Genomic DNA, 13,022 nt, shown 5'->3' on the forward strand with positions numbered 1-13,022 from the left:
AGGGCCATCCAGTTGGAGAAACTGTCCAGCCTGCAGTTGGACTTAATAGTCTGGAATTTGGGCATGAAGCACTGACTACAGATTCAGCTACTGGATTTTGGCACATTCACCCCAAGGCAAAGGGGATTGAAGAGAAGAAAATCAGGATCGGATTTAGGAGAACAGGACCACGCAAGGCTTTAAGAGCACATTTTGGAGAAAGATGAAGTTGGGCTCAAATTCCTGGCTCTGCCATTTAATTTCTGAGAGGATTTGGGCTGTTGGTGTAACATCTCTGAGCCTCCGTTTCCCCACTTGTAAGATGGAGACAAATGTTTTTTTTTATTTAAAAAAAATTTTTTTTATGTTTGGAATTTTTTAAATATTTAGATCTAGGACTGGTATTTTTATTATTAAGACAACTGGTTTTTTAAACCTCAAAAAGTTGTACGAGGATGAACTGAGTTCATTTAACTGGTGCCGTCATGATTTTAGCTCTGATTTGACCCCTGGCCTGGGAAACTTCCATATGCTGTAGGTGCTGCTCTAAAAAAAAAAAAAAAAAAAAAGCCAACCCCCCAAAAAAACAAGGATATATTCTAGACTAGCACAGTGTATGTGTATACATGTATTTAGATATATATATGTATGTGTATATATATTAAAAATATATGTGTATGTATGTGTGCATATATAAATGCTTTTTTTTTAAAATGGCCATACCTGTGGCATATAGAAGTTCTCAGGCTAGGGGTCAAATCGGAGCTGTAGCTGCTGGCCTATACCACAGCCACAGCAATACTGGATCTGAGCCACATCTGCAACCTACACTGCATCTCATGGCAATGCCAGATCCTTAACCCACTGAACAAGGTCAAGATTTGAACCTGCATCCTCATGGATACTCTTAGGGTTCTTAACCCACTGGGCCACAACAGGAACACCCACAGTGTATATTAAGAGGACTTTGCACCCTTAGATTGGTTACAGGAGCCTTCCTCCCATCCTGCTCCTTTCGGTGTCCAGAAAAGTTGCTTTTATATATGGAGTCATCTCTATTGTTTGATAGAAGAAAATGATAACTAGTTTTAATTTTAGAATGACAGCTCCGTTAATACATGCTTAAGCTTATCTTCAAATTTGCAGAATTCCAACTTTTGGAAACTTTTTTTTTTTTTGGTCTTTTTGCCTTTTCTAGGGCTGCTCTCACTGTGTGTGGAGGTTCCCAGGCTAGGGGTCCAGTCGGAGCCTCAGTCGCTGGCCTATGCTAGAGCCACAGCAAAGTGGGATCAGAACCCTACACCACAGCTCATGGCAATGCTGGATCCTTAACCCACTGAGCAAAGCTAGGGATCGAACCTGCAACCTCATGGTTCCTAGTGGGATTCGTTAACCACTGAACCACGATGGGAACTCCTGGAAACTTTATCATATGTATCTTATATTTATTTTATCATCTCTATATTACCAAGAAGGAATTGCAACTTCTTTCCACACCAGAAGCACCACCAGCTGCATACCATCTGATTTGCATATTTGGGGTCAGCATGAACTCAGGCCAAGGTTGAGGTGTGTGGCTTTTGAAGCTGCTTTAGTTGGGGCCTCTTCTTCAACATTCTTGGTTCCAGGGCCCTTCCCCCTCCCCCAACCCTACCCCCGGAGATACCAAATTCTGCAGATATGTCTTTTACATAAAATGGCTGAGAACAGTCTGCTCTCCGTAATTGCACATTCAACTAACTATGGGCCCAAACTGGCCCATGCAGAACCGGAGGGTACCGAGGGTGTAACTGTATTCCTGATCTGACCCTTGGACGATCCTGCCTGGGTGAATCGTTGGTCATTTACTTCAGCATCAATCAGTAACAAGTCATGTTACCTTTGACTTTTGTGATAAGGATTAAATAATAATCTGCCTCCCCCTGTTTTTCTGGCAACACTCTCTCCCCTTTGACTCTGTGGGTGCCGGTTAAAGGGCTCCCTGCTTCACGCTGTCGTGCTGACTTCAGAAGGAAAAAGTCTGAAGTTAGTTAGCAAATCAAGGAAGTCAGGAAAGTTCATCCCTAAGGGTAGTCAGGGCTCCTGCCTTTGTATTTAGGGCTGTGCTTCAAAAATGTTAAAAGAGGAGTTCCCATCGTGGCTCAGTGGAAACAAATCTGACTTAGGAACCACGAGGTCATAGGGTGGGTTAAGGATCTGGCATTGCCGCGAGCTGTGGTGTAGGTGGCAGATGCGGCTTGGATCTGGCGTTGTTGTGCCTGTGGCTAGGCTGGCAGCTGCAACTCCGATTCAACTCCTAGCCTGGGAACCTCCATATGCTGTGGGTGTGGCCCTAAAAAGACCAAAAAAAAAAAAAAAAAAAAATTTAAAAGAGGCTTTCCCCTGACCATCATTAATCATAGACTTATGGCTGTGAGATAGCTCTAGAAGCCACAGGCAAATCTGAAAAACCATGCTAACATTTAGTCCACATTTCTAAGGATTTTAAAATACTGGCAAGTGAACTTATCCTTCTAAGGAGTTTCCTGTCACATGAATTAAAATGACGTATAGCTTTTCACATTTTCATCGAGGTTTACATTAAACAGAAAAGAAGAGCTATGACAGAGAGCTGCTTCTCAAAATGATTGTTTTTTTCCTCCCCAAACTTCAGAAAGAGAACTTCTGTGTCTCTAGGGATTTAAAAAAGAAGAGTCACAGGGGCTTCAACTCTGCTGTCCCTCCTAGATCTACTTGGGCTGCAGGACTGACTAATTTGAATAAAATTGAAGTGACCTGTCATAAGCATCTCAAATGAAATAATAGTCTCAGTGAGACTTTACTCCAGTGTAAACTTTGAGTACTTTGTCAGTTACCTGTGACACCGTTCTGCGCTGGCTGTCTTCCCAGAAGCTGCCTGCAAAACTGGTTTCAAAGTTGTTTCCCCTCCCCCTCATCAACCAACCTGTACTTAGTAGATGCCTGTGGGCTCCATGAAGAACAGTGACGGGAGTTCCCGTTGTGGATCCGACCAGTAACCATGAGGTTGTGGGTTCGATCCCTGGGCAAGCTCAGTGGGTTAAGGCTCTGGCATTGCCATGAGCTGTGGTGTATGTAGGGTGCAGACATGGCTCGGATCTGGCGTTGCTGTGGCTGTGGGGTGGGCCAGCAACTGTAGCTCTGATTTGACCCCTAACCTGGGAACCTCCATACGTCTCTAGTGTGGCCCTAAAAAAAAAAGGAAAAAATAACGATGTCCACGATGATCCAGCTAATTAGCATATCCATCCTGAACAGTTACAATCTTCTTTTTCTTTCTTTTTTTATTATAGTTGATTTACCGTGTTGTGCCAATTTGTGTTGTATAGTAAATTGACCCAATCATATATATATATATATATATATATATATATATATATATATAATATGCACACATATATATATATATACACATTCTTTTTCTCATGTTATCTTCAAGAGATTGGAAATAGTTCCCTAGTTGAGCCCCTTAAATATACGCTATTTTAAATCATCAGTTATACTTCAGTGAAGCTAGAAAATGGTACCTATATACCTAAAATATTGTAAGTATAATTTTGAATTAATTAGGCCCCTATCCTCTTGGGAAAATGGGGTCTCCTGACCTGCCTTATCAATCTTGCATTTACAGTGGATTCATGTTAGTAAAATGCACATTTAAGGGGTTACTTGAACTTTGTCCCATTGTAATATACCCAGTACATGTGCCAAGTCGTAGCCATGGTGAACAGATGTAACACCTTAGATCAGTCTGTTTCCCTGATAATCCCCTTGTCCTCGGACAGACACACCATTCATTCTGTATTAAGAATAGCCCAGGAATGCTATTTAGACCTAAAAAAAAAAAAAGAAAAGAAAAGATGGCTGCTATGAACTAGGTGCATCAGATGGGTTGGCCTTCATCTTTACAAAGCTTGGAAAGAAAAAAATCAAGGAGCTGAGACAACTTGATGCAAGTCCTATAGTCAGTAAGAGGGAAAGGCAGAATTTGAACCCAGGTCTCTCTGGTGTCATGTTCTTGTTGTCACCCACCTTGCTTCTTAGCAAGGCTGTGTTACTGCTGAGGGGAGTTAGGGATGGAAAGGGAATGGTACCATTTCTTTGTGTGTGTGTGTGTGTGTGTGTGTGCTTTTTAGGGCTGCACCCACTGCATATGGAAGTTCCCAGGCTAGGGGTCAAATCAGAGCTGCAGCTGCTGGCCTTTGTCACAGCTGTAGCAACACAAGATCTGAGCCGCATCTGCAACCTGCAACATAGCTCACGGCAACGCTGGATCCCTGACCCACTGAGTGAGGCCAGGGATCGAACCCACATCCTCATGGATACTAGTTGGATTTGTTTCCATTGCACCACAACGGGCACTCCTGGCACCATTTCTTGCTCACTTCCTTAGTTTCAGTGTCTGTTCTCAACCCTTTACTTATGTCAACTCATTCTCTCCCCCTCTCTAGATACTCTGACTTAGATACAGTGAATTCCCATTTTACTGAAGATCAGAGATGCTAAGAGACTTGTGTGCAGGGTTGCTTAGCATGTGACAGAGCTGGAATTTGAACTCCCAAGGTCCAGAGTCCCATGATGTTGCCTTTCCCCTCTGTCATAACTTCCATTTAGGAAAAGCTTCCTCATCACTTCAAGTCTCGGGCTCAGTCAAAACTAACATTCCTGGAGAGTTCCCTAGCAGCTCAGTGGGCTAAGGATCCATGATTGTCACTGCTGTGGCTTGGGTGGAGTTTATTCCCTGGTCCAAAAATATCCACAGGCTGCAGGTGCAGCCAAAAAACTAAACTAAACTAAACTAAACATCCTTGGGAGATCCCTGATGGTTTAGTGGTTAGGATTTAGTGTTTTCATTGCTGTGGCCCGGGGTTCAGTCCCTGGTCTGAGAACTGAGATCCCACATCAAGCTGCTGCACACTCTGGCTCAAATAATAAAAAAAAAAAATCCCCCAAAAGCTAAGACCCCTGTCCCTGCAGAATCAGTGCCCAAATCCTACGGACTCCTTTTCTGGGTGGGGGTTAAGCCTAGATGTTTACAACTTGCTCGGGTCAACTCATTTCTTCACCCCTTTCAGCTTGTTTGTCTTTCTCAATTGATTGTCAGGCACAGTTGGCACCTGCAAGGCCTTTGGTTTCCCCACATCCCTGCAGCTTGATTGGCTGCCTGATTCTGACCCCAGGGAGCAGCAAATTGGAAACGGGTCTGAGAAGGAACCAGAGGGTAGATGATAAGCGTTGCTCAAGTCCCCAAGAGGGCACTTGGTGCCATCACCTCCTGTTCACAACGGCTGACACGGAAGCTCCTTGCAAACCAAGCTGAGCCCTCCTGCAGTCTGCCTAGAACTGGTGGGGGGAGCACTGTTGATTCATTTTTCAAGCCCTAGTTAACTGGCCCAGCAAAGGCGTAAGTGACTGGCTGGGAGCCCGGCCCCCTTTCCTAGTGATTCTGTAGGTGGGTTACCCTGCTCCTTGGATTATTTACATGGTGGAGGCTCTTGTTATTCTAGCCTTTGGGGACTTTGAGGAGCAATGGCTTGTTCAAATGTGGAAGAGAATGGTTTCTTTTTCCTCTTTCTTTCCTTCTTTTTCTTTTTCGGGCTACACCTGGGACATATGGAAGGTCCCAGGCTAGGGGTCGAATCGGAGCTGCAGCTGCCGGGCCACAGCCACAACAACACTGGATCCTTAACCCACTGAGCCAGGCCAGGGATCGAACCTTCATCTTCATGGATACTGGTTGGGTTCCTGACCCACTGGGCCACAATGGGAAGTCCAGAAGAGTATTTTTTCTAAGGGGATTTCTGAAAATGTCCCAAGAAAATGAACACTTTGTGCTCTTCAGCTAACGAGTGTCTTGAGGATATTTCTTTGGGCTTTTTTCTTTTGCCGAAGCTGCAGAAGCTTTGCCTGCTTCTGGCTTTTCATTGATGGTGGAATGTGTTCTCTGGGGGGGTCTCACCGCCCTTCTGAGGGCTCCTCTTGCAGCATCTTGGGAGAAGACTGACTGAGCATTTTTGCCTAGTCCTGACTTTATCCCCGGGCAGGATAACAGGATAATGCAGGAGAAATTCCTTGAGTCACAGCTAATTTTCTGAGCTAAGATGCAACATACAGAATCCGCGTTGACGGGGTATAAATTCAGATATTGTCACTACAGACCTTGCAGGCTGGGAATTCTTCCTCCTGGATCCAGTTTCCACCTCGGAGTCACTGTCCAGGGCTTTCTCTGAAGACTTTCCTAACACCAGGTGTCACAAGGGAAACCCACAAGATGTCCTAGGAAAGTTATAAAATGCCTGAATTTGAGTTAGAGGGGCCCAGAATAGTCTATCTCTGTATGGTTTGCTATGTTTCACAAGCAACTGGAGGATAGCTGGGGAAGGCTCCCTCTGGTTAGAATAGGGGAGGGACCCTCGATGGGTACAGATGAGGATGAGGGGGTGACCACTCAATCCTGTGTGGAGGCGGAGACATAGAAGCCAGTAGTCTGCAATGCTTTGTCCCTAAGGATGGCCATTTGGGTCCTGGTGTGGGGCGTGTCCCCTGCAGGGTTCATCCTGCAGTTGTTCTATGGCCCTACCTGAGTCTCTCCATGGATGGATGGTGACATTTTTTTTTTGTCTTTTCTAGGGCCACTCCCACGGCATATGGAGGTTCCCAGGCTAGGGGTCTAATTGGAGCTGTAGCCACCGGCCTATGCCACAGCGACACAGGATCCAAGCTGCGTCTGCAACCTACACCACAGCTCATGGCAACGCCGGATCCTTAACCCACTGAGCAAGGCCAGGGATCGAACCTGAAACCTCATGGTTCCTAGTCGGATTCGTTAACCACTGTGCCACGATGGGAACTCCGATGGTGACATTCTTTGACCCAAGTTCAGGAGCCACCTTAGAACCCTGGCGCAGCACGTAGGAACCTGGCTGGTGGCCTTGGGTGGACAAGCCAGCTGCCCTGACACTGACTGTAACCTCTTATAGCCCACGGCACGATCTGGGCCAACAGGAGTTGCTTCTCATTCGACTAGCTGCTCATTCTGCAAGCTCAGAAAACGCAGTCCAGTGCATCAGGACGGCTTCCATTCAATTCCATGAAACACGTGGGAGGACTCTGTGATGGGGAGTTTGGTCTGTCCTTGGCCTGTGGGGCTGGCCTAGCAGGACCACAAATCAGAGCTGGCCTTGCAGGATCTCCTCTCTTCTGGGTCTCCTCTTCCTGCATTTCAGAGCTCCCTGGATTCAGGTGCCAGGTGGAAAAGACTTTGAAATTTAAAAAATTACTTATAGGAGTTTCTGTCGTGGCTCAGTGGTTAACGAATCCGACTAGGAACCATGAGGTTGCGGGTTTGATCTCTGGCCTTGCTCAGTGGGTTAAGGATCCGGCATTGCAGTGAGCTGTGGTGTAGGTCGCAGATGTGAAATAAACAAACACTCACACAGGCCTCTAGGAAGCTTTTAAGTCAGAGGGACTAAGGCTTATCTGCTCATCCCTCGCTGGGAGAGATCCCTGAGCAGGTGGCACGTGAAACAAAGTGTATAAAGTAGGGCCTTTCCCACCTGCCCCATCTGCCCAGGCCTCCCCGGAACTGTCCCCACCCCGGGGACTGTGCCAGTGGCTTCCTCCACTTGCCAAATCGTGGCCCGACCTTGATACTGATCATTCCTATACTCATTCCTTCAGGCTTGGGTTTCTGTTGTCTTCAGGGGATGCCATTCAGCAAGCATTGCTTGCGAGCCTTCTATGTGCTGGAAGCTGGGATGCAATGCGCTGTCTGCATCCTCATGGAAGGAAAGGTGGAAGAACCATGCTGGCGTGATGGGGTTCGAAGCCAGGGGAGATCTTGGGAGCCCCTCCCCTTCCCAGATCCCTAATGAGCACTGCCTTTAGTGAATAGGCAAGAGAATTCGCATTAGGCTCCAAGGGCTGTGCTCAACCCTTTGTGTCCACAAGAAGCATATCATCCTTAACAGCCCAACGAGGCATCACTGCCCTGCCTGAGCAGGAGCGGAAAGGAGGGCTCAGAAAGAGCAGTGGGCTTGCAGAGCTGAGGGCTGAGCAGGTCTCTGTCATGAAGCCCAAGTTCCTTTCCACCCATGCTATTGATCCTCCTGAATCAGCAGTGACTTAAATGCTGAAAATCTCCAACACGAGGAAGGAGAGCCTATTGGCTCCAGTAGAGCCATTGCTGGAGATGTCTTTGAGCTGTTGGGCTCTTTCAAGCCCCGGTTCCACCCAGAATCTGGCTGCCTTCTTTCTTCATCAGCGTCAGCTTCACAATTGAGATGAGAAATATTATGTAGAAAGAGAAGCAAAACCCCAGCTGCAAGTCTGATAGATAATCTTGCTCTTTCACTCAACGAAAGACGAATGACATACGCTGAAAAGAGAAGTGGGGAGTTCCCGTTGTGGCTCAGCAGGTTAAGAACCCCACCCAGCATAGTATCCGAGAGGATATGAGTTTGATCCCTGGCCTTGCTCAGTGGATTAAGGAACTGGTGTTGCCGCAAGCTGTGGCATATGTGGCAGATGGGGCTTGGATCCAGCATTGCTGTGGCTGTGGCATAGGTGTCCGCTGCAGCTCCGATTCCACCCACCTACAGGAACTTCCATATGCTGCAGGTGTGGCCATTAAAAAAAGAAAGAAAAAAGAAAGGGCTTTGGGAGGAGGGCTGTTTTCCAGGTGGGCAAGGGAACGGTGCCGAAAGAGGTGATGCTGGAAAATGGGCTGGATGATAAATTGATTTACCTCTTAGAGAGAGCCAGGCCAGATGGGTTAGGACTGTTTCTGCTGTTGGTTCAGTTGTGTCCAGCCAGAGACACGCAAGTTACGTCTGGAGAAAATGCATCTTCAGGAGTGGAAGCCGTGAATGTCATGGCAATCCATTCCCGGGCCAGTGCTCCCAGCCATCTCAGCCCAGGGTGCCACGGTGCCCCTGATCACCCACTCTGAGCTGTTTGGCAGTATCTTCAATGCTTTGACTCTTTCCCTTCCCACATCCGGTGTCTAATCTTGTTCCAAGCACCCTTCCTCTAAGACATCTCCTCTCTCTTTTTTTTTTTTCTCCTTTTTAGCACCTATGGCATAGGGAGGTTCCCAGGCTAAGGGTCTAATCAGAGCTATAGCTGCCGGCCTACACCACAGCCACAGCAACGCCAGATCCGAGCCTTGTCTGTGACCTACACCACAGCTCATGGAAATGCTGGATCCTTAACCCACTGAGTGAGGCCAGGGATTGAACCCACAACCTCATGGTTCCTAGTCAGATTCATTTCTGCTGCACCATGATGGGAACTCCTCTCCTCTCCTTTCAGTGTTCCTATTCAACTGCAGGCTATGATAACCCTCCTCTTGCCTCATTCTAACAAACTTGGACTTGAGATTCTGGGAACTCGCCATTACAGACTTGCAGGTACCTTGAAAATAAAGACTCCAGGCTTCGGCACTCCCTCTGACCCCTGGGACTCCCACCAGAGGCTGCGAGGTGCCACCAAGAGAAGCCTGGCCTGGAAGCCAAAGTGAGCTTGTCACAGCTTCTCTAGTTTAGAGAAGTCTGCTGGTGGCTGGGAGTGAGGTCCCACCTCTATAAAACGAGGTGGTAGGATCTGTCAATAATTCTTTTTCTTTTAGGATCTTCTCAGTTATAAAACCATAGATCCCTTGGCTTAGTCCCCATCTCCTAGCCGGGTTCCCTTGCTTGCTGTGTCTTTCATTATGCATTAACTCACAGGGAAAAAATTGTTTTTTTTATGTATGTACCTTCTTTTTTTTTGGTCTTTTGCCTTTTCTAGGGCTGCTCCCGTGGCATATGGAGGTTCCCAGGCTAGGGGTCTAATCAGAGCTATAGCCGCCGGCCTACGCCAGAGCCATAGCAACGCCAGATCCAAGCCGCGTCTGCAACCTACACCACAACTCACAGCAACGCCGGATCCTTAACCCACTGAGCAAGGCCAGGGATCGAACCCGCAACCTCATGGTTCCTAGTCGGATTTGTTAACCACTGAGCCATGACGGGAACTCCTGTATGTACCTTTTAAGACATAGGCACATACAGCGCATAAATAGACATATACTCTACATGCAGTATTAAAATTAGAATTCTCATTATGGCTCAGTGGGTTATGAACCTGACTAGTATCCATGAGGATGCAGGTTTGCTCCCTGGCCTCACTCGGTGGGTTAAGGATCTGGCGTTGCCATGAGCTGGGGTGTGGGTCGCAGATACAGCTTGGATCCTGCATTTCTGTGGCTGTGGTGTAAGGCGGCAGCTACAGCTCTGATTTGACCCCCAGCCTGGGAACCTCCATATGCCACAGATGTGGCCCTAAAAATCAAAAAGAAAAAATTTTAATTAAGTTAAAATTTTATGGAGGAGTGTGTGAGAGAAGAAAAGTCTGAAAAAGTCTTTGGAGAAGTTCCCCTCATGGTGTAGTGGTTAACGAATCCCACTAGGAGCCATGAGGTTGCGGGTTCGTTCCCTGGCCTTGCTCAGTGGGTTAAGGATCCGGTGTTGCCGTGAGCTGTGGTGTAGGTTGCAGATGCGGCTCGGATCCCGAGTTGCTGTGGCTCTGGTGTAGGCCGGTGGCTACAGCTCCGACTAGACCCTTAGCCTGGGAACCTCCATATGCCACGGGAGCATCCCAAGAAATGGCAAAAAGATAAAAATAAAAATAAAAAAGTCTCCTTCGGGACCATAATGGAAAAAAAAAGATTGAGAAACTTGGATTTAACCACAAAGGTGTGCTGGGTACCATGACAGGTACTGGACAGTGAATGACAATACTTCCTGAAGGAGCCAATCCAGAGGGATTCTTCTATTTCGTTCTTCTTATTCTATTTCTCTCAAACCATGTGTCTTCTCTCTTTTCTTCTAAATCCCAACAAATGGGGTTTACTGGGTTTCTAGGTACATCTACCTATTCTGGTGGTCATGGCTGATATTTTTTTGCTTTTCATCCTCCTAGCTATGGAATTGCTGGCTCCACGAACGTGACAGGTGATCAAGTGAAGAAGTTGGATGTCCTCTCCAATGACCTGGTTATTAACGTGTTAAAGTCATCTTTTGCCACCTGCGTTCTCGTGTCAGAAGAAGATAAAAACGCCATAATAGTAGAACCTGAGAAAAGGGTGGGTCTGCCTCTCTGTTACTAAGGGGTTGAATGGAGCAGTTTTTTTTCCCTTCTCGCTCTGCTTACTAAGCCAAGCTGGATTCCTAGGAATCCTGCCTGAACCATTAATCCTCATTTCACAGACATAGCTCAGCCTGCCCTCTTGTCCATGCTACGACCACAGTCCATGTCGTTACCAGCTCTCCTGTGCACTCATACATGGGAGACACTCAAAGATTCTGACTCATTTCCACTCCTTTTTATTGTCATATTCAAAGCACTTCAAAGTCTGGCTTCCATTAACTACCTCTTTTGCGTCACCTCCATCCATCCATCCAATGCCCAACCTTCACAACCAACTCTCCTGCCAATCTAAACTGTTCGCTGGAGTTCCCAGCTCAGTGGTAACAAGCCCAATGAGTATCCATGAGGATGCAGTTTCGATCCCTGGCCTCACCCAGTGGGTTAAGGACCCAGCGTTGCCTTGAGCTGTGGTGTAGATCGCAGATGTGGCTCGGATCCTGCATTGCTGTGGCTGTGGCGTAGGCTAGGCTAGCAGCTACAGTTCCAATTCAACCCCTAGCCTGGGAACCTGCATATACCATGGGTATGGCCCTAAAAAGATAAATAAATAAATAAACAAATAAACTGCTCGCAGTTCCCACCACTGATTCATGCATTGGAACCGATTAATCTGATTGCTTCTTGAGGGCAGAGAATGAATTATATTCTTCTTTGTATCTCAGCATCTAGCACAATACTTGGAGCGCCGTGGTGACTCAACAGCAAATGATTATTGAAAAAGTGAATGAAAGAGTATATCTAGATTTTACACAATGACAACAATGGTATAATAATAAAAAAACTTTTTTTTTTCCTTGTCTTTTTAGGGCAGCACCCACGGCATATGGAGGTTCCCATGCTAGGGGTCGAATCGGAGCTGCTGCCACTGGCCTACGCCAGAGCCACAGCAACGCCAGATTCGAACCGCATCTGAGACCTACAACACAGCTCATGGCAATGCCAGGTCCTTAACCCACTGAGCGAGGCCAGGGGTCGAACTTGCAACCTCATGGTTCCTAGTCAGATTCATTTCCGCTGCGCCATGACGGGAACTCCAATAAGAAAACTTTTGAGATGAGCCATGCAGTTCTATGGGCTTACACTCTTTCTCTGGTTGAGATGAGTTGGGGACATAAAGGAGAAGAATGAGAAGAAAAAAAAGAAACCCAAGCAGAAGATGAATTTAAAGAGGCTGCCTCATAACTGAGCTGACCTTTATAAGAGGGATGGGGAGCCCCACGTGATTATCTTGTTTTATGTCATTCCTAAACTACTACTAATGTGTCAGATTCAACATCCATGTTCTTTGCTGGGCTCCTGAAGGTACTTGGCTTTTCAGGCATGTGGATTGAATTTGTTGTTTAATATTCTCTCTCAGTCGGTCCAGCTTCTCTGACCACAATGTGCTTTGTGATAAGAGGGTTCCCGTTTTCCAGATAACAGTTTCTCCTGCGTCAGCCAGGGTGATTTGTTAAGAAGAGCAAGAAGTCAGAGAATCAGAGAATTTTTGCCGTTTAGGGCTGAACCTGCAGCACATGGAATTTCCCAGGCTAGGGGTCGAATCGGAGCTATAGCCTACACCGCAGCCAAAGCAGCAGCCACACAGTATCTGAGCTGTGTCTGCAAACCACTCCAAAGCTTGCGGCAATGCTGGATCCTCAACCCACTGAACGAGGCCTGGGATCGAACCTGCATCCTCATAGATACTAATTGAATTTGTAACCTACTGAGCCACAATGGGAACGCCCTTAAAAACCACATTTCAAAGTGAAGATGGACTGAGTTCTCGCTGTGGTGCAACAGGATCAGCAGTGTCTTGGGAGCCCCGGGATGCAAGTTTGATCCCTGGCCCAGCA

At 46.8% G+C, this 13,022-nt stretch overlaps 1 protein-coding gene across 2 annotated transcripts in view; it reads left to right on the forward strand.

The window, feature by feature from the left end:
* Nucleotides 1-13,022, forward strand: part of FBP1 (fructose-bisphosphatase 1) — a 33,692-nt gene that overhangs the window by 4,789 nt on the left and 15,881 nt on the right. For both annotated transcript variants that reach the window (XR_014817167.1, NM_213979.1), the window contains 1 exon segment: nucleotides 10,960-11,122. Coding sequence is in view for 1 of the 2 variants with exons in the window: in NM_213979.1 (NP_999144.1) it covers nucleotides 10,960-11,122 (163 nt within the window). In the remaining variant the exon portion in view is untranslated.

Source organism: Sus scrofa, chromosome 10 (assembly GCF_054392235.1).
Source record: "Sus scrofa isolate SSC_HxYL_T2T_F1_AM1 chromosome 10, Sscrofa_HxYL_maternal_Yorkshire_Landrace_v2.0, whole genome shotgun sequence".
Classification (NCBI taxonomy): domain Eukaryota; kingdom Metazoa; phylum Chordata; class Mammalia; order Artiodactyla; family Suidae; genus Sus; species Sus scrofa.